This window comes from Thamnophis elegans, chromosome 5, assembly GCF_009769535.1.
Source record: "Thamnophis elegans isolate rThaEle1 chromosome 5, rThaEle1.pri, whole genome shotgun sequence".
NCBI lineage: Eukaryota > Metazoa > Chordata > Lepidosauria > Squamata > Colubridae > Thamnophis > Thamnophis elegans.
In genome coordinates, this window is record NC_045545.1 from 34,664,223 (window position 1) to 34,687,075 (window position 22,853).

At 37.6% G+C, this 22,853-nt stretch overlaps 1 protein-coding gene across 1 annotated transcript in view; it reads left to right on the top strand.

The window, feature by feature from the left end:
• The window catches only part of FAF1 (Fas associated factor 1), a 239,794-nt gene that overhangs the window by 173,809 nt on the left and 43,132 nt on the right, over positions 1-22,853 (top strand). The window contains exon 15 of the mRNA XM_032218051.1: positions 886-974. Coding sequence (XP_032073942.1) covers positions 886-974 — 89 coding nt within the window. The remainder of the gene's footprint in view (positions 1-885; positions 975-22,853) is intronic.

The following is a 22,853-nucleotide window of genomic DNA, read 5'->3' on the forward strand; positions in this document are numbered from 1 at the left end:
CTGAAGGACCTTTACCATCCCTATATTGAAACTCTAAAATAATCCAGAAATAGTTGCAGGAAAAAACTAGAGTCATATTCAATGAGTTACTTGATGTTTATGATATAATGTTCACAGTTTTCCCTTGATTTCTTGATACTTACTTACAACTCACTTAAATTTTAGACTACTTTTCTAGCACTGGAATGTTGAAACTTAGTAGTAATGTACTTCCATATTCTCCACTGAAATCTGGATATTGCTATACTGATGGAATTAACATCACTGTGAAAAGTATTGCAGAGGTTGAAACCAAGATTCGTATGCAGTGAATAGAGCTGTGAAATCTCTTATGTATTTCAAATATCGTACATTAGCAATGCAACCAAGAAGTAATAACCCAACAAATAGTGTCCAATTAAGGGGGAAATGGGCTGCTCTTCATCATTATATATGTTACCATCTTTGAATCAATGAATGGCAGAGGGTAATCTCAGGGCTATTCATTGTAAATGTTAATATTTAAATTCAACACAGAAATATCAATAGATATGTCAAAAGATCCTGTGATAATATCTATGGCAGTTTGAAAAAATGTTTAAGAATAAAATTTCCCTCTTCCTTCCTTATTTATCTCTAGTTTGAGATCATGACCTGGTTATATTGCTGATATGAAGTTGAAATAGAAATTATAATTAATCTATTTTTTCATTTAGATTCACATTTACAATTGGAAACTTCAGAAACTTTAAAATATAAATTAAATGACACTAAAATAAAATTAATTGCATTTTCTTTATGAAAAAAAATCTAAGGTATTATTTTTGGATTATTTGTAAAATGACTTGTTGAGTTTGTAAAATAACTTAAATATTATGAAGTTAAACTGTCCTTCTTTGTTGCTAGGAAACACAACAGTGGATGAGTTAATGATGAGGCTGATGGCTGCAATGGAGATCTTCAGTGCACAGCAGCAAGAAGACATAAAGGATGAGGTGAGCCCTGGACATCACTACAGACAGCTATTGAATTTAGAGTAAGGGCCTTCCTAGACAATTAAAAATGCTAGATTCTATATTTATGCTGTTACCTGTATTAGTATTAATTCAGTATTAATTGCATATGGTTTAATTAATATTAAGAAAAATAGAATGGCGTCATTTTTAATGTTTGTTTGAAAAAGAGGTTTGGAAGGTTGTTCCTATAAGAGTGAAAGAAACTCACAATAACAAAATAATTTATTCTGTCCATCAGAATAGGAATGCTATCTATCAGATCATTCTAAGAATACTGCTCTGCCTCCATGTAAGATTTGAGACATAAGTAAAATGAGATCAATATTCACATTTACCTCTTCTGCAATGTCTCCATATTTATGACGTAAAATATCAAATTTGAATATAGTGAAATTTAAGGAACTGATCACACATTCTGTGGAATAAAATACCTCTAACTTTCACAGTCTTTCAAATCAGTTGTAAATACTGTTTTTGAATATTGCAAAAAATGGGCAATCCTTGCAGGAAGGAAAGAATTTCTAAAACAGTGTTAGGAAACTTTACATTTATTGTAGTGAACAATTTTGTGAAAATACTAACTAGGAATTTAACATATTCTTTGAATGAAAACTTGTTTAACAGTAATTGTTTTAACGAGCATTGCTGTTTTTTGGCATTTTTTTTTTAAATGGGAAAAATATGCTTTACCAATTAAGTATGTGTTACTAGGGTAATTGCCTTACTAATTCAGCATCTACAATTAAATGTAACTGCTTCTTACTACTACCTATTAACAATAAGGTGAGACATAATTTACAGAACCCCATACAAGATTGACCATTGCCTGGTCAACAATGCACTAGATATTGGAGTTCCTGGATATCTGATGAGAAATGGATTACAGGACTCAGGACTGTTGGCTAAGCAACCAGGGCCACCAAGTGTAGGTCTTCTAGAAGGAAAGTTGTTTACCCATTGCAAATATACAAAAACTGAAAACAAAGAGTGTTATTGAAAGATTAAATAAACTGTTATTATAAATCAAGTCCCAATGAGAAGAGGATTTCTGAAGAGAATGCACAGTTCTGGAAAGAACAACATTTAGAATTAGAAATAGTAGAACAGAGGTTAGCAAATCAGCATTGATTTAGAATACAAAATAAAATATTCACAGAAGTAGAATTGGAAGAATTGCAGAAGATCTACCCAGGGCAAAGAAACTGAAGCCTCACCAGAAGTAACTCACATTGTAGAGGAAAACCAAGGGGAGTTGGTAGTAGGTGAAACTAGCATAGCTATTCATTCATTCTCATTCCTGAACAAATCACTGTTTTCTCAGCCTTCTCCTTGGAAAGAACAAAACCCTCTTAAGTAAATAGCAAAAGAAATTGAAACAAAAAAATTTAGCATCTAGAACAGCACAAAAACAGCAGAATACTGTTGCCTGCATTGAAGCTTGTTAGCTAGCATAAATATTAAAATACTGTAATATGAAATATAAGCACCAGCTTACAGCAAGAAACAAATTCACAAATCTGCTATACATTATAGCAGTTATATAACTGAATATCTCCGATGCAAAATCAGTAAAAACCAAAAAAGCCTGTGTACACCAAAATGGAAGATAGGATTGAAAATAAGATCTGCATCCTAAGATCAGATGCAAGCAAGCTAGAACAAATAAAAGAGAAGAAGACCAAAGAATATCTGATTAAGAAGTATTATCTAGAGCAGTGGTTCCCAAACTTGGGAACTTTAAGACTTGTGGACTTCAACTCCCAGAATTCTCCAGCTAGCTCTTCTGGCTGGGGAACTCTGGGAGTTGAAGTCCACAAGTCTTAAAGTTGCCAAGTTTGGGAACCACTGATCTAGAGGAAAGGAAATCAAGGAAGCACTAGAAATATAAAACCAAATAACAGCAGTAGCCAAGAAGTTCAGCAAATAAAAAGCATGAATTGCACACTATAGCAGAATCTCCCATTCGGTTGAATCAGAAATGATTCTACCAATCCTCAGTGAAGAAACTGTAATGAAACAATCAACACTGGACAAAGAAGAAACACTGCAATTCTGAGCAAGCTGTGAGACAACCCTCCCCAAAATACAAAAAAAAAAAGCGGCTTGCATAAAGGAGGTGGATATGAATTTTTTAAAAAGCTGAAATGTAAGAATTTGTAATACCAGCAGAAAAGGTAAAGAAAAGGGTAGGGAAGATAAACAATTGGTCAGCATCAGGCGAAGATAAACTGTATGGTTTTTGGTTGAAACATCTGGCTGGTCTACATACACTCATTGCCAAGCAATTAAGAGCAAACTATAAGAAGGCGAATTTGAAAATTGAACAACATTTGGAAGAACATATTTGGTATAATGATAGATTTAACAAAAGAGACAGCCCCAGGTAACTACAGGCCAATTACCTTTCAAATTGCTAACTGAGATAGTAGCTGATGCAACTGCATCTAGTTGAAAACAGTCTTTCAACCTGGACAGAAAGAGAAGCTTCTAACTGACAAAATGATTTTATAAAATTGCAAAAGAAGGAAGACCAGCTTGGACTGAAAACCAACATGAATTCATTGGCTCGGATTAATTACAAGAAGCATTTGATCCCTGCCATATGATTAGATAATAAAAATGCCTAAAAATAACAGAACTCAGTATACACATCAGGAGTTTTGTGCAAAGATCAATGTACAATGGAATAGGCAATTGCCGATCAATGTGAGGATATCAATATCAAGAGAGGGATCTTTCAAGGATACTCACAATTGGCACTGTTGCAATGATTCAGTGCACCTGTCAACAATACTGAACAGTCATGGCTATCAAACATCAAAAACACCTGCCAGGCTACCCCACCTTCTTATACCTCAAATAGAACCAATGCTCAACACTGTAATATATGAACTTTGGAGTAGACAAAGGTGCCAACTTGCCATCAGCAGAAGAAAAATAGTGAAAATTGAAGGAATCAAGATGCCCTATGGAAAAATAACATCAAGAGTCTGACTGAAGAAGATCACTATAAATACCTGGACATTCTTTAATCTGACAATATCAAGCAAACTGAAATAACACACACACACACACACACACACACACACACACACACACACACACACACAGGCAAAGCAGATAACAAGAAGACCTGGCAATGACTAAGAGCAGGAAAGTTAAAGAAAGAGACAAAGGGGCTAATTCTGGCTGTACCAGATCAAGAACAAATTCATACAAAGCCAGAATTGAAGAAGAACAGCAACAGGCGGCAGGTGCCACCTTTGCACAGAAACCAAAGACAACTGGTTAGCAACTGCAAGGAAATTGTACAGACTGACTACAAACCACAGCATGACAAAGTAGCAACAATGGTGTATTGGATGATCTGCAAGAATACCATTTGCCCTCAGGCAAGAACTGATGGATCATAAAATCAGCAACCGTAATAGAAATTGAAGAAGCTAAAGTATTCTGGGACTTTTGAATTCAAACAGATAGGCACCTGCCCAATAACACACCAGACCTACAATAAGAAAGTCTGGATAGTGGACATGGCAAGACCTGGAAATAGCAGAAGAGGAGAGAAAAGAACTGGAGATCACAAAACTACAAAGACCGCAAATAGAAATAGAATGACTGTGGCAGAAGCAAAAATAGTACCAATAGTAATAGGAGCCTTGGGTGCAATCTCAAAACAAATGGAGCAACCACTCGAACACCATCATAATTGATAAATCACCACCAATCAGTTGCAAACTCAGAAGCGACAATATCTTTAACATCGTTAAACTTTTATATTTGACTGTCCTAGGTCCTTGGGAAGGACTCAATAGATGGATAAAAATTCTGAATCCACTGGCTGACTGTGATCAACTATTAATAAATAAATAACTACTATGGAGATTTATTTCATGCAAACTGATGAGCAAATAAAGTGATAAAGTTCTCTAAAATGCCAGCGTTTCAATATACAAATATAGTCACAAGCCACATACACAAAAGTGAAGTGGTTATCTGTTACTTTATTAATTGAGAATGACATTTACAAGTAATGAAATACTTAGTTAGGATTTTGCAATAATAGGTGTGTTCCTATTTAAGATTATTGTTATCCTGGATGTACAGTAGAAACATTGTTTGACCAGTAATGCACTAAGCATCTTATTCATCCAACTAAATCATACTGCCGTCACTAGTACAAGGTTTTTTTCATGTATTAGCCTTGAAATATATGTCATCTATTTATATAGTAATGCTGTCTGTTTTCAATCTGACAAAATGAACATCATTTTTTTCATTCCTTAGAAAATTTAACTATAAGCATATGATAATTGAATATTTTTATTACCCTTTTTCAACAAGTTACAAACATATACAATACAGAAACATCTATACATAGATAAAAATGAATGTAGATAAACTAATTGGTGATCCTACCTAAATGTTAGGCTCATACAATTAGGCTTATAAAGCTATCATCAATAAATCTTTCTAACCAATCCACAAACTTAGGGAGAAATTTTTAAAAAATGCTTTTATGTTATACTGGTAGTCCTCGACTTAACAACAGTTTGTTTAGCAACTGTTCAAAGTTACAGTGGCACAAAAATGTGACTTATGACCGCTTTTCATAGTTATGACTTTTGCAGCATCCTCATGGTCATGTGATCAACATTCAGATTCTTGGCAACTGGTTCGTATTTATGACCTTTACTATATCTCAGAGCCATGTTATCACCTTTTGCGACCTTCTGGCAAGGCAAAGTCAATGGAGAAGCCAAGTTCACTTAACAACCAGGTACTAACATATCAACTGTGATTCACTTAACAACTGTGGCAAGAAAAGTCATAAAATGAGGCAAAATTCACTTAACAAATGTCTCATTTAGGCAACATAATTTTGGGCTTAATTATGTCATAAGTGAAAGACTACTTGCATTATTGTTACTTATTTCTGTTAACTTACTGACTGTGATGATTGCAGACCTTTTGATGGCTTTATTTTCTCATAGTACACAATTCAGCCTTGAATTACGACATCCAGGTGCTTTTTGTAACCACTGCTACCTGAACATGAAGTTCCAACCAGCCAGCTAGTCTGCCAAGTAATTGGCAAGCTATGAGCCATTTCATTTATACTGGAAATACAAAAAGAGATATTTGACAGTTAACAACAATCATACTGTCTCTCACTGAATTCCATATCTAGGATTTTTGATGATGCATTAGTTTTTCTCTCTCTAAATGTCATTAAGAGAACTATAATTCGCTAGGTAATGACAAATATAGTGCCTAACAGCCCAATCTGTGCTTTGTGTACTTAAGAAAAGGCGTTAGCATGTGAAACAATTTTTTAGTAGCATTCTAGTTCACATGTAACACTTTTTGTAAATCTTGTTCCTGACATCTCCTGTTTAAATAGCATTTTTTCTAGTGCAGGTCTTAATGCATTTACATGAACTTTCTTTCAAAATGTGACCATAGCAAGCAGGATACAGATTCGGGGTTTCTGTTACTGTTTTCTTAATAACTACAGTAAGTCATCATAAACCACAAGATAACAGAACATTCTTCTAGGATTTTTAGTAAGTTTTTTAAGGAAACACAAAGCTTTTAGAGGAACAAAAGATATTAGGGATTTATAAGACACACACACACAAAGGACATAAACTTTAGATCATGGTATTCTGCTTTTGAAGATTTTTAAAACTCTCCAGACATAATAAGCTGTTGGCAAGTAATCAGCATAACATTTAATATTTATATGATATCATCTAACAATAGTTATTAGGCTACGGAATATATTTTCTTTTCTCTGTAATCATTTTCTCTGGATGAACAAACATTTATTCATTTCTTGGGTTATGCCACAAGATACATAAAATGTAGCTGTGGAATATGTATCTAGTTTATCACAAGACTAAATGATGAGATTAATCCCTATCATTTCCTAACCTTTATCCCCCAGATGGTTTCAGCCACTTTACCAAGGAGGAGAGGCATATTTTAGCACAAAACATGAGATCATAGCCTCCACAGGTTTTTTTTTCATTTCTAAAGATGCCTCTATGAAGAACTTAAAAGTATTGATGAAAGGGCTTATTTTTAATTTATTTTAATATATTATAGGCTACCCATCTTACAAATTGTGACTCTGGGAAGCATATCAACATAATCAAATAAATGAAAAACCCCAAAAGAAAAATTAAAATAGTATCCGTACAAAACTAAGAAGAAAATCTGTACCAAAATTAACACAAACAACCAAACAACAAACCCACTCTGTGTGTGTGTAATTGAGCCCAAAATTTCCATTGCTAAATAAGACAGTTGTTAAGTAAATTTTGCCTGACTTTATGACCTTCTTGCCGCAGTTGTTAAGTGAATCACTGCAGTTGTAAGCTAATAACATTGTTTAAATGAATCTGGCTTGCCACATTGACTTTGCTTGTCAGAAGGTTGTAAAAGGACCCCAGGACACTGCAACTGTCATAAGTACATGCCAGTTGCCAAGCATCTGTATTTTGATCATGTGGGGATGCTGATGATTGTAAGTGGGAAAAATGGTGAAAAGTCACCTTTTTCAATGCTGTTGTAATTTTGAATTATATATATATACACATACACACACACACACATATATATATATATATATAATTTTGAATTATATATACACACACACACACACATATACACATATTATATACATACATATAACATGTGTATATAGTGTATATATGTGCGTATGTATGTGTGTGTATGTGTGTGTGTGTGTATGTATAAATATTTATATAAATAAATAAATTGAGGATAGTGCTACTAATTTATTTATATCACAAAACAAGGTTCATTTCCAGTCTTGCCCAATGCACAGTAAGAAGAGCCAGATCTTCATGGAAAGCTAGTAGTAGGTCAGTTCATTTTAACACTGGGGGAAGCTCATTCCAAAAACAATCATAATAACAGAGAAGGCACTTCTCCTAGATTATAGGTGAATTTATAAGACAGAAGCTATCACCACTCCAGTATCTTCATTGTCAGTTCTGAAGTTGGTTATTGCTCCTGATGTCATTAGCTTCCTTTATATTTAATCTTAGTGCCATTTTTCCACGTGCTGCTTGATTCTTATTACTGGTGCTTGCAGATCCTTTTCATTTTTAGCTATCAGACTAGTGTCATCAGCAGAGCACAGTTGGCATAGGGCCTGCTTACTTGAGGGACCATCTTTTTCTTCTAACATCTGCCCAGACAATTTGACCCTGCCTAGTTGGTGCTCTCTTTGGTTCCTTTGATTAAAAAATCAACTCTAGATCTTGATGACCCTTACTCTGCTGTTCTTAGAAGAATAGCCACAAAGACTGGCTCTTCATCCAGGCCTTCAGCAAGGAGAATAGACCTCCTCCACTTCTTCACACTTGCCATCTTTTTTAATGTTTATGTGTAATTTCTTTGTTACCTGTTGGGAGTTACACCGATTTGCTGAACCAGGCAACTTGCAAGTTGAATATATTATATTAAAATGCATAGAATAATATTATTACTATATACACCACAACATGAAAGCATTGCTACTGGTCTTTTAACTGGTATTGACCTTCATACAATCATACATATCATTCTTTCCAAGACCCTAGGATGTCATTCTAAAGCCATGATGGAGAACCTATGGCATGCATGCCAGAGGTGACATGCAATCCCCTCTCTCTGGGCATTGAGCCGTTGACCTAGTTCAGCTTCACCATGCATGCCCGTGCGCCTCCTGCTGGTCAGCTGGTTATAGGGTCTCTGCTGTGCACAAGGGGGTGGGGGCATGTAGGGGGGCCTGTGTGCGCATGCACAGGGCAGGTGTGCATGTGGAGGACCTGTGCACGCATGCGCAGGGGTTGGGGGAGCATGCACGGGAGGCAGAGCACAGGGTGTGTGCATTGCATTTTGGGGCTTTTGGTGCATGCACATTCGTGCACACACGTGTTTTGGGCACTCACTCCGGAAAAGGTTATCCATCACTATACTATAGTATAGTATGCAACATTATGCAGCTAATAAAATGCTAGTTGATTACTACTTTGTTTTTTACATGATTTTTTTCAGAGTAAAAATTAAACAGTATTCCAGTACTCATTTAATTCCAATACTCATAGACAACTGTTGTTTTGGAATAGATATAATGTATATAACTATAGATTAATTAAAGATATATTTACTTGTGACATCTTCCTAGTGAAACAAATTGTGACACCTTCTTTTTATATGGGAAAACAGTAATTTGCTGCATGTGGTAATATCAGGGATTAATAGGTGATGAATGAATATAGGTTGGCTACAAAGATCAGTGCCTGGTAAACAAGAAATACATAGAAGTAGTTAGGTCATATAGAGAATGAATGAGGATCAAATTACAGAACAAGTATATTAAATAAGAGCATATGAGACAAGAAGAAGAGAAAGACCAAGAAAAATATACTTACATACATGTAAGTGGGATTCTCAAAAGGAGAAAAGTGACAAATTTAAAAAACAAAATACAATAAAGTGATATATTAACATAGTGGAAGCATGAACAATTTGCCAGGGTAGAAAGATACAGTGACATATGATTGTTGGTGAATCCTACTTATTTGTATTTTTACTTACTTATTTTGTATTTTCCCTTTACTTATATTTTTAATATTTTATTGTATTTCTTCCCTTCTGTATTCTGCATAGAAAGGAAATAGAGTGATGAAGGGATTTGCATATAACAAAGCAAATAATAAAGAAGGTTGAATTCTGCTTTAAGCTATTCTCAACTGGAATTCTATATTTTTCACAAAAATAATATTGCATTCATTGAGTCTTACTGCTTAAAACTACAGCTTTGTATCTAATGTGTTTGATTCAGAAGTGTTGCTTGGCTCTGTCTCAAATGAGAGAATCACAATTTTAAATTGGGCCAGTTAGGCCATTGAGTGTAACCATTGCTCAGAGCAGGAATCTGAATTAAAGAATCTCCAAGAGATGGTTGTCTAACTTCTGCTTCAACAGTAATGGTAGCAACCCATATATTTGGGTAATTGTTTCACTGTTGAACTCTTTTTGTGATGAGGAATGTTAATTCAGATTCATTCAGAATCTGCCTTCCTGTAATTTAAATCCTTCATTCTATGTCCCATACGCTGTGACAATAGAGTACAGGTCTTGACCTTTTTTCTGTGTGACATCCTTTCAGGTATTTAAAGAATGCTGTCATATCTTTCTTCATCTTCTCTTTTCAAAGCTAAATGTCCACAGCTGCTTTGATCTTCATAGGACATTGTTTTTAGCTCTCTAATCTTCCTTATGTCTTTCTCTAAACTGGTTACTTCTAAACAGTGGTTACAAGAACTTGTCACAAACTTAGTAATGCTGCATAAGTGGACTTAATACTTGCTGTAGTTTGGAAATGATGTTTGTTTCTTTGTGGTTTCTGTAGTCATGTCACATTGCTGATTAAAATTCATTTTTCAGTCAATTACTATTCCAAGAAACTTTAGCTATAAACTGTTATCAAGCCAGTATTTTCTATCTAATATCTGTGCATTTTCTAGCTTCCTAAATAAAGAACTTGCACTTGTCTGTATTAAATTTCATTCCTTACAATTCTCTAATCCTTCAGATCATTTATAATTTTATTTCTTTTCTGGGACATTAACTATTTCACTTACTTTTGTGATTCAGCAAATTTGATAAATATTCCTGCAATCTCTTTATCCAATTCTTTGGGATTGGGAGGCCTATAAATCTATTAAATACAATACAATTAAATACAATTCTTACTGAAGAATGGGACTAAACTTTTCAGTGTCTCACTTGATATCTCACTGTAATATGCTGAAGAACCATTGACAGACACTTTTTGAATATAGTTTTTGAATTTGGAATCCACTAAATTATTATGCCATTTTGTCTATAGCTTTCCCAAAATATAAGAACTTTTTTTTTTTTTTAGAAAAGAGTTAAGATTAGGCTGGCAATAATAATCAATGCTGATTACTACTGCATTGTTATCAAGGCACCTAACAGAACAAATCTTTTTTATGCTTTCCTTTAATATCTTCCCAGTATTGGTATCAGATTGATTAGCAGTGATGTCATCAATAAGCATTATTTACAGATAACATAAAAGTTGGGCTAGTCTATCAATAAATTCCTTCAAAACCCTTGAGTCAAGTTATCTAGTCTCTTATATTCAGATTCACTTCAAAAAATAGATTATCCAATGCTTTATCTGTATCAGTCATGCACATAGTCCTACCCTTCATTACCTTCTTCATAGTTTCCTGATGGAACACATCTTTTTGTTATTGTTTGCCACTTTCATTGAGCAACGAATTTTTCTTTTATTGTCTTAGTTAAAGAAATCTAATGAAGCCCTTTCTATATCTCATCCATTATAAATTTTAACTCGTTCTGGTCTTTAGGTTTCCTGATTCCTTCTCTACAATTCCAGCCTGTCTCTTTGTACATTTCCTGCATCTTCTTTGTTTTCATATCCTCACTAAATTATTGTGCAGTTTCTTTTCTGCTATTCCAGAATTGTATTTTGTGTGTGTGTGTGTGTTTGAAATTCCCATACATCTTGAACTCCTTTTCTCTACAGATATCTTCCAATGGAATGAGATTTGTCATTGCTCTCAATTTGTTAAAATTTGCTTATTTGAAATGCATAACATACATTTAACTGTCCCATCATTTATTTTAAAAGATTTATAACAAAATCATTGGCATGTTGTAGAGGTAGTGGAAATGTTAAAAGAATTGTTACTATAATGCTAGAAATTTACTCCATCAGAAGAATAAATCTGTGAAAGTGTGGATCCAGAAGACCAAAATTCAGAATAGTTAAATGTTACCTGTCTGTCATAACAAATGGTCTTATAATCTTTAAGTTTCAAAAGACTGTTGTTTTCACTTCAAGATTGGTATTGTCCCCCTGCCCATGGAAACTTTCTGTCATAAATCACTAGTAGGGATTTTTTTTTCAGTTCAGTTACCATGTTTTCCCAGAATTTTTTACAACGGTAGCCATCATTTAGGCAGAATGGTTGTGGACTTCATTAGTCTAAAACTTTGACAAGTTTTCCTGAGGAACTAGGTCCTTGAGAGGATATTAGCTAGAGGCAATGACTGTTTATATCCATAGAGAAGCCAGTTTTAATGTTCTCTTCTCTTAAATTGATAGTCATCTGGGTAAAATCTAGCAGAGAGTGCCAAGAGAAATAGCAGTCATGTATTATGTCTTTTGTGACTGAGGAGTATACAGTGTTAAAAATACATTTCCACAACCTCATTGTTTACATTTGGCTTTTAATGAGACTGTTGATTGATGACTCTAGCATCACATGATGTGCAAGAACCAAAGCATGAATTTGTCAAATACAAAACTAATGAGAAGAGATCCTTGATTAAATAATAGTATAACAATTGAACACACCTGTTTGAGCCACCCTTTGCATTTTTTTCTTCCTTGCCCGAGGAGGAGACTCTCAATGGATTACAGTAACACTTTTTGACAAGCTTATAAAGGGTGGAGTTCCTATGTACTGCCAGGATCCATTTGGCAATACCTAGATAATGCATTCTTTATTTTTGCTGTCAAAATTTATTACTGTAAAAGCATTGACTGTTACACAGCTGGCTTGACTTGTTCTCATTTTTAAGTTAATTAACAGAAGGGCTAACATAGTGTTTATTTTTTCTTGTTATGCAACATTTGACCATTATGGCTTAGGAAAGTTTCATGAAAAATATCCTGCATTCCTTGGGGGGGGGGGGACAGTGGGAACTCTGTTTGCAAGACTTTGCTGAAAATTTCTATTCACTTTAACTGCCTCAGTTAATATTTCATTCTTTTGGGTGAAAATCTTGGTAGTCATTTATCATTAAGCTTTATTTTGAGATGTGCAGGTTTATTCACTGGGGAAAATACTCATCCGTATTTGTACAATTAAATCCAGATTATATTTCAGTTTTTGATCTCAAACCAAACAACCATCATAAAGCAGCTTGCTTCTTTAAAAGTCCAGTTTATCTGCTCATCTATAATTCTAGCTCTAGGGAGAGGTTCATTTAGAAAATCAAAAATGTCAATTTGAATCACTTGTGAAATACCAGTGTATGACTGTTATTATAGAATTCACTTTGCTTAGGCATAATGTTCAAAGGATACAATTTTTGAAGTGGGGCAGTTTCTCTATGCACCCTCTCCTTTCAGTATAAATAGTGATATTTATGAAAATTGTCATATAAATTCTTGCATAGGTCTTCTTGTTAAAATCTAATATATTTAGTAATTCAAAAGCATACACTACTTATTATATGATGAGCCAATTAATGGAATATATAACTAGATAACTGAAACTGGTTATATTGAAAATACAGTTGCCACTGCTGTCCATCTATATGTGTCTGTCTGTCTGTCTGCTTGTCGTCTGTCTGTCTGTCTGTCTGTCTATCTATCTATCTATCTAATTGTGGTCAAAGTTTTATTCACAAATCATTTCAACGAGTTTTGCCATTTTTGTGATTTCTACATCATTCAATCACTACAACAGCAACAAATATTAAGATTATTATATTGTTTTCTATCAATATATTATATATTATTGGATAAAGCATGTAGAATATTATTAATCAGTTCCCTTAAGTGTTTCCGTGTATGGGACTTATAGTTGAAATATTTGGAGAGCATTATATAACCTATTTCAAGATTAATTTCCAATACTTTTACACAAACATACACACACACACCATCACCACGACCAGGTCTTGGCGTATTCGAGTCTTTTCCCGTGTAAGATTGAGAGTATCTCACAAAAATATTTTATGTTAATCAACAGAGAGAAGGCAACCATTTTGGAACAAATAGGCTATGGCAATAAAAAAAACCATAATTCTAAAAAGTTTTCAAATTAAATTCTGGAATAATCAAATATAAAAATCAGAAGCTGTTCTGACCCCCCCCCCCCCTTGACGACTCGTTAACAAACGCAGACAATTAAACTTAAAAGGACTTTTCTTTATCAGTTTTCAGTTCAAACTGGCTTCGAACCCAGAAATAACATAAACATCACTCTCCGATGAGAATTCAAACAAAAGCTCTACAAACGCAGCCCTTCTTCCACCGTCTCCACGGATCAGATTACATGAAAACACCAAAGCATTTATCCAATGTAACGGCATAATCATGAGTAATAAGTAAGCAATATTGTACCAGACACGGAACACACGAAGGAACGTTGACTCCAGCGACTGGGGCGTGGCAGCATCTGTCCTTTTATCTCCAAACCTCCTCCCACAAGCCCCAGTTGCATACTGAATTTTGTATCCCGAAAAAGCTCTCAGCAGAACGGCTGAGTCACAACAGAAGCTATGTGTTTTATTTATGCAGCTTTTACCAGATTCTTCTATAAGCATATACACTTTATATATTTAGAAAGTGTACAAGATTGTTATCAGAGGATCAGATTAATATTTTCTATGATGGCATTTTGTTTAGACAAAACCTGGATGTCTTTTTAATATACTCTTTATTAACATCAGGCCGTATGTTTAACTTCAAGTGTAGCTCAGTAGAAACATTCTTCTTTGGGAAACGCAAAATATATAGATTTCAAAATGTGCCTTGCATTACGGCAGAAAATGGCCAATATATTCTGTAGCTCTCCAAATATTGCTGAACTACAGCGCCCATCAGTCCTAGTTAAAATGACAATGGTGATGAATGATGGAGGTTGCTGTCCAACAACATTTAATAAGTCATACATTGTCCTCCCCTACTTTATGGATGTGTAACTTGGTTAATGTCAACATATGGACAATATAATTGCTTTCATATTTGCAGTATTTAGTTGGTTTAGAAATCATTAAAATATGCCCAATTTGTTTTAAAATTGAACCTACAGAAACGCAACTGTATACATATGATAGTAACACGTTATTCCTGAAACTCAGCTTGCTTTTATTTTCCACTAGAACAATCTTTCTCAACCCAAAAGTAAAATCAGGAATAGAATTTCTATATAGAATTCAAATGAATTGAAATTCAATGCTGTTGGGTTATTATAACCTGTTCTATGGATTATGCCAGTGTATATAGAATATATATTATTCTTTTAGAATAGCTAAATAACTGTTCTAAACAGAAATGTCTTCCCAATGAAAAAACAGGGCTTCTTAATAGTTTATATTAAAATGCTGGCTTAAATCTATAAAGCCTTTTATGGATTGGTACTTGTTATCATCAGAACCACATCTCCCTATTAGAGTCAGTCTGAATTCTTTGATCATTCCAGGAGAACCAGCTGGTTGTGTCCTCCATTTTGGAAGATCCAGGTCTAAAGCCTGGAAACATTGACTCTTAGTAATGGAGTTTGGCCCTCTCAAATGATCCTCCATTGGAGACTTGTCTACTTCCACATTGTCTGCCTCCTAGAAAAAGCTTTTCTGTAGGGCTTTTGCGTCTGCTACTACGAACTAAGATGCAATTTTATTTTATGTTCATGTTTTATAGTGTACACACACACACATACTGTATATATAAACTTTTTCGTATCTACTTTATCTCAAAAATTGTAAATTCTTCTAAATCTGTTTACATGCAAATGTGTACCTTTCATACAAAAATATATTCTCCTTATCTAGGCAACAAGACTTCGTTTTTTAAAAAGAAATCCTCTTTTTTCCCTTCAATAGTGTTTCTGAGAGTACATATTATGCTGGATAGGCATATTTTCTGACCTAGAAATACAGGTAGTCCTCAACTTACAACAGTTCATTAAGTGATCATTCAAAGTTACAGTGGGACTGAAAAAAGTGACTTGTGACCATTTTTCACAGTTACAAACCTTTGCAGCATCCCTATAATCATGTGATCAAAATTCAGATGCTTGTCAAACTAGTTCTTGCTTATGACCTTTGCAGCCTCCTGGGATCATGTGATCACCTTGGCAACCTTCTGGCAAGCAAAGTCAAAGGGGAAGCCAGATTCACATAACAACCATAGTTACTACACTTATCAATTGCAGTGATTCACTTAACAACTGTGGCGAGAAATGTCGTAAAAAGGAACAAAATTCACTTAACAAATTTTCACTTACAACAGAAATTTTGGCTCGGTTGTGGTCATATGTATATCTTGCTTGACTTTTATTGTAGATTTTAATAATTATGGAATGCTGATTTGATCCTGTTCTCATTTATTATCCTTCTTAGTTAGCTTTTCAGTTTTGAAAGTTTTCTCTTTGAAATCAATATTACTGGCATTACATCTTTCCGTTTTTCCCAAATTAAGGTCATGAGCATTGTGCTCAGTATTTTCAGCCTCTAAAAAATAACTCAAACAAAAAGCAAGAAGGCAAATCTATTCACAAACCAAGAGATGGTGTAATTTGAAATCACATTATGGCCAAAAGTTAGCTAGGATAAATGCCTTCAGATGATGATGAAATGTATGAAGTAGCCAAATGGTTTATCCTCAATTGGGGGTTTCAAAGCCCTGGTAGGACTACAGCAAATAACTCTTTCCATGTACAGGTCACTACATCTCAGATGCCTATGGCTTGCTTGAAATGAAAAGATAAACAACATAAAAGGGCACTTTTTGAAGAATTTGTGTTACTTCACAACTTGCCCCTGTATCTTAAGAAGGAGGCAGTTGCTATGCCCTAATTATACCAATATTTTTAAGCTCTATTGAAAATATTTTTTTAAATGGCTCAATTACACAACAAAAGTGATGAAAAATTGTAATGGATTAATACTATCTACATCGCATCTGAAGAAGATAAGAAGGAAAAAAGCAAAGACGCTGCATAACTTTACTAGAGGTGGCTTTACTCTGTTACTGTAAAGACTCAGTGGAAGAGATATGTCCTTTACTAAAGCTCCAAGGGGCTAAGGGACTTTGGAAAGAAAAGCTTGTTCTTGTGGTATCAAATATTATTTTTGCATGTACAAAAGAGTATCACCATTTTGTCTATAATCTATTGTATATTGATGAAGTCTTGCACTGGAAATTGCTTGCGCTGCAGTGCGACGCTAACCTTAATAAACATACCATTAAAAAACACTATACAATATTTAGATAGTTAAATCTGACTTGGATAATAATGTTCCATTATCTAACAATGAAACGTGATGAGAAGTACGTCTGAGTAAGAACTGTTAACTTAAAATTGAGTTCAGCGGTGTCATTTCACATCTTTGTGCGATAGCAAGGCAGTCATGCATAATATATTTTTACATTCCTGACATCCCCTTTGTATCTGTTTTACTAAAGAATAATGCCAAAAATGGAAGAATTAAATCTAGAGGAACTCCTAAAATGTTGAATTGTTGGCCTGAAAAAGAAAAATATCTGTCAATATTATCTCCAGTTGGATAAATTTATAGCCCCAATACCTCTAAATTTATTTCCCCTCCACTCAAGGTTTTTACTCCTCACTTAATTCAATTATTTATTTATTTTTCCTCATTGAGTGTAAAGTTCTGGATGCACTATGAAAACAAGATACTTTTGTTTTTAAGCTGAGTAGAGATTTGTCTAATTTTCCCCCAAGTTTCAAGTTGCAAGTTTAATAACATTTATATGCCGCCCAATCCCGTAGGACTCCAGGCGGCTTACAGTACAGAAATAATCAGAAAATAAAATACAGAGAAAAAAAAGATAGATTTAAAAAACAGCACACCATGCACTCCGTTCTAAATGGGGCTGGACCGTATTTTGGGGTCCAACAGCCCCAGGCCTGCCGGAACAGCCAGGTTTTAATGGCTTCCGGAAGGCCGAGAGAGTGGGAACGGTCCGGATCTCTGCGGGTAGATCATTCCACAGGGCTGGGACAGCTACAGAGAAAGACCTCCCCCGAGTAGTTGCCAACTGCATTGCTCCCGGTCGACAGTACCCGAGGAGGCCCAGCCTGTGAGATCTTATGGGCAATGTTTCCCTCTAATTTTTTTTCAGTGTGAGCGGAAAAGTATAGTGTTTGAGCGGCATATTTTCATGCCTGAGCACCTGAATTTTTTTTCACATATGTCACCTAAGACAACAACCAAAATCAGTATTATTTTGAAACTCAAAGTTATGTTATTCAAGTGTACCTGCTTAATTAAAAGTGTTATATATATCAGTATCACTTAACAACGCTCCTGCTTAGCAACCAAAATGTTGGCCTCAGAAGTCTGGCATTTGAAGCACGCAAGTCTTAAAGCTGTTGTTACAAGACCCTTGCACCCCTAACCCCTTTAGGGGAAAAAAAACCCCAGGGGTCTTCAAACGTGGACAGCTTTAAGACTTGTGGACTTCAACTCCCAGAATTTCTCCCTGAGGGGAATTATATATTTGGACTGTTTCATAGTTACATTAGAGAACTACATTGTTAGAACTTAGCACAAAAGATACCTTTTATCTGAAAATCCAAATAGAGTAAACCTGCTATTATCCCAGAGCACTAATGTCATTTGTCCCAATCTGTTTTACGAGTCTGTATTAAAATAGATATTTTCACTAATTTTATAGGATCTATATTTCAGGAACCTATCAGAAGTTAGGGCAAGATAGAGTAGAAGAATGAATCTTGTTGCAGGTCATGGGGATTTTTTCAGCATCTTAAAAGTGGAGTGCATGTGCATTGAACTAGCAATACCATTTAATAACAAAAGGAAATGGCTGAATTAAATTTGGTAAAGTTGCAAGCGAACTGTAAAAAGCTTGTGGTTTTTAAAATCATAGAATCAGAAGGGATACTGGAGGTCTTCTAGCCCCTTGTCCAAGGCAGGAGTCTTTATATCATCTGAGACAAATGGCCCTCCAGTCTTTTGAAAACCTGTAGCAAATGAATTAAGATTCCATTGATTTTAATTGTTCTTACTGTCAGATTTCTCCTTATTTCCAGCTTGAGTCTCCTGACAAGTTTCCATTGGTTCTTGTCCCTGTCCTCAGGTGCTATTGCTGCCTCCTCCTCCTCCAACAGCACCAACACATTTGCTGCCCAGTGCTGCAGCTGAGGTGAAGCCGCCAAAGCTCCCGCTGGCGCCCCCACAGCGTTAGGCGAAATCCGGCAGTGCTGTTGGAGGAGGAGGAGGTGAACCAGCCTGCCACCACCGCCCACCGCCAGCCCCGCCGCTCTTCCCGCCCCCTTCCCAGCCCCACAGTCCAGTGGTCGCAGCAGAAGCAGCCCCGGGGCTCCGCTGCCGCTCCCCGCCATTTTCTGGACGGGATCCCTTGGAGAGGGGATTCCTTCCTGCGAGACCCGTCCAGAAAATGCGGGAGCGGCAGCGGAGACCCGGGGCTGCTTTTGCTGCGACCGCTGGACTGTGGGGCTGAGAAGGGGGCGGAAAAGAGCAGCGGGGCTGGCGGTGGCGGTGGTGGCAGGCTAGTTCGCCTCCCTCCTCCTCCAACAGGCAACAGCACTGCCGGATTCAGTTGTAGCCGCCTGCAAAGGACTTACACGTTTCCTTAAGAAATCTCTGCGCGGCAGATAAAAACTTCTGCGCGGGGTTTTTTGTAACGTGCGCGGCCGCGCAGGCACGCACCTTAGAGGGAACAGTGCTTATGGGCGTTGGGAGGTATGTGGCAGGAGACGATCCCGCAGATTATCCAGGTCCCAAGCCATGTAGGGCTTTAAAGGTAATGACCAGCACCTTGAAGTGTGTTCGGAGACCGATGGGAAACCAGTGCAGCTCGCGGAGGATAGGTGTAACATGGGTGTTCCTAGCTGCACCCGATATCGCTTGCGCGGGGGCCGCATTCTGGACCAATTGTAGTCTCCGAACACTCTTCAGGGGCAAGCCCCAAGTAAGCGCATTACAGTACATCAAGCCTAGAGGTGACGGAGCATGAGTGACCATTTGAAGTGTCTCCCGATCCAGGTAGGGCCACACTGGTGCACCAGGAGAACCTGGGCAAAAGCCCCCCTGGTCACAGCCGACAGGTGGTATTCTATGTCAGCTGAGGATCCAGGAGGACACCCAAGTTGCGGACCCGCTCTGAGGGGTGAAGAATTTCGCCCCCAGGCTGAGAGATAGAATATCTGGACCATTTTTAGGGGGCAACATCAATAGCCACTCGGTCTTGTCTGGATTGAGTGCCACTTGTTTACCTCCCATCCAGACCCTGACAGCCTCCAGGCACTGGCAACTCACTTCTACTGCTTCGCTGAGTTGGCACGGGGCGGACAGATACAACTGGGTATCGTCCGGGTATTGGTGGTATTTGATCCATGCTGATGAATGATCTAACCTAGTGGCTTCATGTAGATGTTAATAGGAGGGGCACAGGACCGAGCCCTGAGGCACCCATACTTTAGGGCCTAGGGTCGACTTCTGTCCTCCAACCAACACCGACTGCGACCTGTCCGAGAGGGTAAGAGGAGAACTACCATAAAACGGTGCCCTCCCACTCCCACCTCTCCCAGTCGTCGCAGAAGGATACCATGGTCGATGGGTATCGAAGGCCGCAGAGAAGTCAAGAAGCACCAGGATAGAGGACTGTCCTCTATCCCTGGCCTGCCAGAGATCATCGGTCAGCGCGACCAAAGCAGTTTCGGTGCAATAACCAGGCCTGAATCAGACTGAAAGGGATCTAGATAATCTGCTTCATCCAAGGTCCGCGGAGTTGAAAGGCCACCACCTTCTCAACAACCTTCCCTAAAAAAGGGAGGTTGGAGACTGGACAATCATTTTTAAGGATAGCTGGATCCAGAGAAGGCTTCTTAAGGAGGGGTCTCACCACCGCATCCTTTAAGGGTAGAGGGGAAAGATCCCTCCTGTAGAGAGGTATTAACAATCCTCTGGAGCCAGCCTCGTGTAACCTCCTTGCTGGTTGAAACCAGCCAGGAGGGACACGGTCCATGGCTTGCCCACTTCCTCAGGAGTAACAGGCTGGAACTCGCTCCAAGAAATCCGATCAAGGCCACTCTCGGCATCTCTGCAGGTACTGTCCAAGTGGAGTCCAGGTCCGTCCGAATCTGAGCGACTTTGTCTGACAGAAACTGAACAAATTCCTCGGCTATTCCCTGCAAGGGTTCACCCGCATCCCCCCCTTTCAGGAGGGTAGCGGGTTATCCTAAACAGGCGGCCGGGCGGGATTCTGAGGACGCAATGAGAGCGGAGAAATGCGTACATTTTGCCGCCCAAATCGCCACTAGATAAGTCCTAATAAAGGCTCTTAATTGTGTTTGGTTAGATTCGGATTATTGGCCCTCCAGCGTCGCTCTAGGCCATCTCTTTTGGCGCTTCATCTCCCGGAGTTCCTCGGTAAACCAAGGGGGCCCTCCTGAATCCACTGCCGTGGAGAGGCCGCGAAGGCGCAATCCGATCAAGAGCCTCAGCCGCCGCTCTGTTCCAAGCAGCGACCAAGGACTCTGTCGGATTGTGGGCAAGGGAGTTGGTATCTCCCAATCTCCGTCTGAAATCTCAAGGGATGCATCAGGCGCCTAGGGCGGAACCATTTAATCGGTTCCACCTCCCTGCAGTGGGGGAGTAGTTTCTGAAAATCAAGCCTCAGTAGGAAGTGATCTGACCATGACAAGGGCGAGATCTCTATGCCCTTCAGTTTCCAGATCACATCTCCACTGCCCCGAGAGAAACACAAGGTCAAGAGTGGGTCCCGCTGTATGAGTCAGACCCTGAATACCTGGGTCAAGTCCATGGCTGTCATGGAAGCCATGAACTCCCTGCACCCCATCAGACCATTCGCCGAGAGATGTCAGGTTAAAGTCCACCAGTACTATAAGTCTGGGGAATTCAACCGCCAGTCCGACTACTGACTCCAGGAGCGATGGCAGGGCTGTTGTAATGCAGCTGGGAGGTAGGTACGTTAACAACAAGGCCACTTGACCCCCAAGGTCCAGCTTCACCAGAAGGGACTCACACCCAACAGTCTCCGGAGCAGGGATCCCACGAGGGTGCTAATGATTTCCGGATGACAACTGCCACTCCTCCACCCTTCTCTGGTGTCGTGGTTGGTGCAGCACCTGAAACCCTTCTGGGCACATTTCTGAGAGGGGGACTCCTCCCTCATGGCCGAGCCAGGTTTCAGTAATACATTCCAGATCTGCCCCCTCATCTAGTATTAAGTCCCGGACGAGGGGAGCTTTCTGAATCACAAATCGGGCATTTAGCAGCAGCAACCTGAGTTTCCAATTTCATATTACTGTTTCTCAGTGAGACTTAGAAGGTGAGTAATAAATATTTCCAGTGACAATAAAAATAAAATCAACTTTAAAAAATCAATGGGCATAGCAACAAAAATTCAGTACAAAGTCGAACCATGTGCAGGTCATTAACAAGAATAATAATTGTTAAATACTGCATGAAATCCAAATGTTTTCAAAGGAAAAAAACTCTTTTGTCTTATTCCTTCAAGCCAATAATAGATAATGAAGCAGATCTTGGTTTGACAGAATTGGAAATTATGTTTTAATGGTGGGTTGAGTTTGATTGCCTTACCCTAACTAAGCTTAGGCCGATAACTATAGTAAAGACCTCCTGAATTGTCAAATCTCTCCATCTGGAATGTTATCCCTAAAATGGCTTATTTGGCACCTACTGTACAGTATTTTAGGTTCCAGAGTTAACAACAAAGGTATTTACGCTTACACTATTATTGTCTTTCTTTTTACTAATTGATTTTATTATTTTTGTTTTGCGTGTACATATGCAAGTTTTAATTTTATATGATCACACTAGACAACTTTTCTTAGAGCTCAGTCTTAAAGCACAGACGGCCATTCTTGTTTGGGCAGAGTTGCAGAAAGCAAAGCTACAAGTACATTGACCTTCCAAGTATCAGTACATTTATCACCAGTGCCTCATGTAACAGTATTTTAAACAGGGTATTGCAATGGGTATATGATCCTT